The sequence below is a fragment of the Vicia villosa genome, linkage group LG5 (assembly GCF_029867415.1).
Source record: "Vicia villosa cultivar HV-30 ecotype Madison, WI linkage group LG5, Vvil1.0, whole genome shotgun sequence".
NCBI classification, from domain to species: Eukaryota; Viridiplantae; Streptophyta; class Magnoliopsida; order Fabales; family Fabaceae; genus Vicia; species Vicia villosa.
In genome coordinates, this window is record NC_081184.1 from 163281799 (window position 1) to 163287798 (window position 6000).

The following is a 6000-nucleotide window of genomic DNA, read 5'->3' on the forward strand; positions in this document are numbered from 1 at the left end:
ATAATGGATTATTATTTCTATTTTTAAATTTAATATATATCTATAAAAAATTTAAATACTATAAAATTCATTAATTACCTTCTAATTAAAACTAACAATTAAACTAATTATAATGGGCAGATTAGACATTTGTATTTTCCGTTTTTATTTTAGCAGCATTCTTTTCTTTTTTTTCCCATTTTGTAGGATGGAGTAACATTGCTGCTAATCAATTTAAGCAATCAGACTAATAAGTCTATCTACAAAAAGCTCAATACTTTAATCAAAATTAATATCCACTTAATATAAATTTATTATTTATTGAAATCAATTAATAATTAATTTTTATTAACAACTCTGATGGCTTAATTTCATTAATTACTGAAATTGTTTTAAAAATTGTACATTGAAAAGACAATTGTAAATAAAAATATTCTATATCGAATAATAATTATATATCTAATTATTAAATACACTTCTATAAACCAAAACAAAAGATTCACCAAATCTTTTAACAAAGAAACATTTTCATTTTACATAGCTGAAGCATTAAGATAAATGGGTCAAATGTTTTATATGCCCGAAAAAAAGTTTCTATGGTTTCTGCTTAATGCCTTAATGGTTCCACTACGTGCAGTGAACTCTATTTACCCTATAAATAACAAAGCCAATCAAAACTTGAATTACTTTATATAATAACATTTTACTTACAAACAAGGATTAAAATTTAATAAATAATAATATTTAAAACAATCTTACTCTAGATCCTCTAAAATTAGGTCCATGTTTTATCTTATATGTTCAATGAAGATTCCACCGATTTTAATTTCAATTTTGTCCACCAAATTTATAGGGCCGTCTTTCAGGGCGTGCAAGGCGGGTTACTGCACAGGGCCTCAAATTTTTTACAATTAAATTGTAACTAAATAGGACCCCATAAATCTTTACCACTATTAAAATGGAGTTAAATAGGACCTCTAATTATTTTATTATAGTTAAATCTTTACCACTATACGGTTTTTTCAAAAAAATCGTTACCAAAACCTGCCTTTGACAACGGAGGAGGGAAAATCAAAATTCACTAACATTACATGGGTGTAAATGTCTATTAGCCTAAAATGTTTTATCAGCCTTTTTGCCTATGATCGTGAGTTTCAATAACATTACAAATCAATGCTTAGGCGTTGGTATTGTACGATTTATTATAAATACGAATCAATACTTAATTTTTTTTATATATTATTAGTATATTATTGAAACTACGTAAATATTTATGAACCGATCACAATGTAGTCACTATCATACTTTTACATTTCTAAATTTGTAAATATGATCTAATGAGAAAATTGAAAATTTTAATTTAATGAGGAGCTGTCATACATTGTAGATTGTAAAAAAAATATAAATACAATATAATAAGAAAGTTTTAAAACTGAAATTTGACGGGAGCTGTCATACATTTTAGGTTTGAAAAAATGGGGTAATATCTAAAATAAGTTAATAAGTTTTTTAAGTTAAATTATTTGGATTCAACATCGATTTGTTAACTAATCTGGATTCACGGGTAGATGTGAACATATCTATGATATGCACCTATTTATTGATCATTTTAATATCTATCTTTTAATTATTTTTTTTGTAGTTGTTTTATATAATTGAAGTTATAAAAATGACTGTACGATTTATTATCAATATAAATCAATGTTTAAAAATTGGTATTGTACGATTTATTATAAATATGAATCAAGACTTAAAAGTTGGTATATATTATTAGTATATAATTAAAATTACGTGAATATTTATAAGCTGATCACAATGTAATCATTGAAACGTGTAATGTGGATCCAAACGAGACCCGTGCGACAGCACGGGTTTCTTACTAGTAAAAGCTTAAAAAACACTTCTAAAAATATTTAATAATTATTCACCAAATATATTAACTGAATCAACTTTCTTTTAAACTATTTATTTATTATTATCTTATTATAATCCATTTCTTTTTTGAAAAACTTTGTACATTGTTTTCCATGTTGCCGTCCTGGAAGAGGTTGTCACGTTTGTATTTTGAAATAGTAGTATTCTGAACTTTAAAATATATATATATATATATATATATATATATATATATATATATATATATATATATATATATATATATATATATATATATATATATATATATATATATATATATATATATAGACACACCAACCATCTTATCTTAGAATATAGCATTATTGCAAATTTTCAGTCATCATTTACAAGTCAACATCTAAATCTACACCACACTTTTTCAGCCATTAATACTTTTCTTGATTCAGAATCTATTACTCAATGATAATCACTTATTTGAGCTAGTCCAATAGTTTGTTTCTGCAATACACCTTGAATATTTTTCTATATAGAAAACAAGAAGGTCTTTCTTTCAATGAATCTAGATATTGTGAAGATAATTATATAGCTTGTGTTGTTTATATAGCATAATGGTGCTGCAAAACATGAAGGAACAACTTGCTTTGGCAATTAGAAGCATCCAATGGAGCTATATAATCTTCTGGTCTGAATCTGTTAATCATCCAGGGTAAGATATTACTAACTGTTTCATTTATAGTAGTGCTTTTTGTCAAAATCTGAAATCTGGTATTAGATTATCTGATACTTTACTTGTTGCTTTTATGTTGTTGCTAACAAGCTATTATATTCAAAATCAATTTTGAATCCGTTTCTATTGATTTATTTGAGCTTGTCTCCTGACATAAGCACTCTTGAGACTATTTGAGAGAGTCGTCACATGTTTTTAGAGCCCTCTGTAGATTAGTCACATAATAAAACAAATAGAGACCCTATTTAACTCTGAAAAACATTTTATGAGGCCTTACTTAACCAATATTTAATCGTGACAAATTTTGGCCCTGTGCGATAGTATGTCTTGCACATCCTGAAAGACGGTCCTGCTATTTGAATTGACTATTTAATAGCTTATGTATAAGCACTTATGAGATAAGTTGTTTATCCGAGCGAGGCTTATTTCGTTGACCATTTTGCAGGGTGTTGAGTTGGGGGGGAGGATATTACAATGGAGATATTAAGACAAGGAAAACAAGTCAAGGAGTGGAACTTAGTTCCGACGAAATCGGCTTACAGAGGAGTGAGCAACTGAGAGAGCTGTTTGGGACTCTGAAACCTGTAGAAACAAGTCCTCAAACAAAAAGGCCTTCTGCAGCACTGTCACCAGAAGATCTCTCAGATACTGAGTGGTATTATTTGGTTTGCATGTCCTTTGTATTCAACATTGGCCAAGGGTAAATAAATTTAATTCATTATTTCCCCTTTAAAGAGTTTGCTTAGTCTTAATTATGCTGAAATCAATGTGTGTCCGCGTGCGTGTTCTTAGGTTACCAGGAAGAGCTCTAGCGAATGGCCAACCAATTTGGCTGATCAATGCTTATTCTACTGATTGCAAAGTGTTTAGTCGCGCTCTTCTCGCAAAGGTAAGTTTCTTGACCCGGATTGCTCTTTTGGTTTTGAAATGAAATGACACAAAAGTGTAAAACTAATCTTGTAACATTTGTGTTCTCTCATGCTCAGAGTGCATCTATTCAAACAGTGGTGTGCTTTCCTTTTATGAATGGTGTTATTGAGCTAGGCACAACTGATCTGGTAAATTTTTTTCGATTTTTCCATTCGTTCTATAACATTAATACTAATATTCTGTTATTTCCCCCTCGAATTATTGTAATCATGTTGTTGAGTTTTTCTTCCCTTTGTGTGAAGGTATTGGAAGATCTGAGTCTCATTCAACAGATCAAAACTTCTTTATCGAATATTATAACTGTCGACGATCCTATTAACGTTCAAGCTACATTGAATTCGAGAAATAACGAAGATGTTGCTTGTGTGGCAGCATTTGGTCATTATGACTATAATGCTGGATATGACATAATGAATAGAACAACCTCTCCTAATGGTAGTTCAACTGCATTACAAACGAATCAAATACCAGACGAAACATTCATGGTCGAAAACTGGCACGTAATGGAAGATGATTTGAGCAACTGTGTCCATAACTCCATGAATTCAAGTGACTGCATATCTCAAACTATTGCTTCTGCTCCTAAGGGTAGAGAAGATTGCAACAATATGGACCCCTTAAGTGAGGATTGGCACTATCAGAAAATTCTTGCAGCACTTTTGAAAAGCAATGAAGAGTTATCAATGGGGATGCATTTTCAAAACTTTCATCAGGAATCAAGCTTTTGTGTTTGGAACAAAGGAGGGCCATGGCCATTGGATTGCCATAGGCCAAGACAAGGAACGTCGCAAAAGCTATTGAAGAAGATCTTGTTCGAGGTTCCGCGGATGCATATGGATGGTTTGGTTGAATCTCAAGAAGAGAATGACTATAGAGAGGGAACGAGACTCGAGACTGATGAAGGTATGAACCATGTTTTGTCAGAAAGAAGGAGAAGAGCAAAACTAAATGAAAGGTTTTTAACCCTTAGATCAATGGTCCCTTCAAATAGTAAGGTAATAATTCATTTAACTTTTAGTCATCATATTTGTTAGCTTGGTCATTAATCATCACGTATGAAGCACCGACACAAACACGTACGCGATACTAACACTTACACACCGACACTAATAATAATAATCACATGACTCGGACATTAGACATGTCTTCAATATGAATTGACGGTGCTACATAAGTCATCACCTATGAAGCACTGACACAAACACTAACGCAATATAGACAATGACACGCCAACAGTGATAATAATCTCATGACTAAGACATCAGACAATGACGGTGCTATACAAGTCATTACCTATGTAGCACAGACACAAACACTGATGCGATATTGACACTGACACTAATAATAATCACATGACTCAGACATCAGACACACCTTCAATTTAAAATGACATTGCTCAATTAATTTACGACATCATTTGTGTAGGATGACAAAGTTTCTATACTAGACGACGCAATTGAATACCTTAGAAAGCTTGAGAAAAGGGTAAAAGAAATGGAAGGTCAAAGAGAGCCGACAGATATAGAGTCTAGAAACAAAAGAACACATCATGATATGGTAGAGAGAACTACTGATCATTACTATAATAAAACTAACAATGGCAAGAAACCAATGGCGAAAAAGAGGAAAATATGCGACATAGACGAGACGAGGAGAGTGATTTACTCAGATGCTTTGAAAGGAAGTTCTACTAGTGATGTTAGTGTCAAAATGAGTGACAATGGAGTTGTGATTGAAATGAAATGCCCTTGTAGATCAGGAAGGATGTTGGAAATTATGGAAGCAGTTAACAATCTCAACATAGATTTGAATTCAGTTCAATCAACAGAAGCTGATGGGAGTCTTCATCTGATCATTAAATCTAAGGTGAGATCTTGGTTGAATAATATGATGAATATATCATTGCATAAATATTATAGCCTTATGACTAAATTTTTGCATCTATTTGTTTACAGTTTACAGGATCAAGTCATGCAACAGCAAAAAGGATCAAGCAAGTCCTCCTTAAAGTGGCTTCAAAGTTTTGATGGAAACAATTTGATTCCTACCACTACCTTGTTACACAGAGATTCTTATTTGAAGACTGTGATATATATGGAAAAAGTTAGTCTTTGGACAAAAAGTAACTCTTGGTGATGTAACATAGACACTTGTAAATGGGTAGGTAGGCTTAGATGACATTATACTGAAATAAAATAACCAATGATTTCATATGAGTCTAAAAGTCTCATTTTGTTTATTCTTTCACTACTTTGCTGGCTTTTGACGTTATCAAATATCAGGCCGGGTCATTAGATTATTACTAAGTCCTAACTTGCTCTCAAGAGATATTATTAGTTTATGGTCAAAGTAATCTAATTTAATACATACTTTCGATAAGACTAAATTACCTTCCGCGCTATGTTTGGATTGATGGAATAAAGCATAGCGGAATAGAACATGATGAAATGAAGTGGAACAGAGCGGAGTTAGAGATATAGATTTCATTC

General features: G+C 31.4%; 1 protein-coding gene across 1 annotated transcript; it reads left to right on the forward strand.

Moving 5' to 3' along the window:
* Nucleotides 1-2215: 2215 nt before the first annotated feature.
* Nucleotides 2216-5758, forward strand: LOC131603639 (transcription factor GLABRA 3). Its single transcript, XM_058876037.1, has 7 exons — nt 2216-2560; nt 3027-3281; nt 3374-3470; nt 3568-3639; nt 3754-4506; nt 4937-5377; nt 5467-5758. The coding sequence occupies exons 1-7, from the start codon at nt 2463-2465 to the stop codon at nt 5536-5538; spliced, it is 1788 nt and encodes a 595-aa protein (XP_058732020.1). The 5' UTR covers nt 2216-2462; the 3' UTR covers nt 5539-5758.
* The last annotated feature ends 242 nt before the right edge of the window (nt 5759-6000 follow it).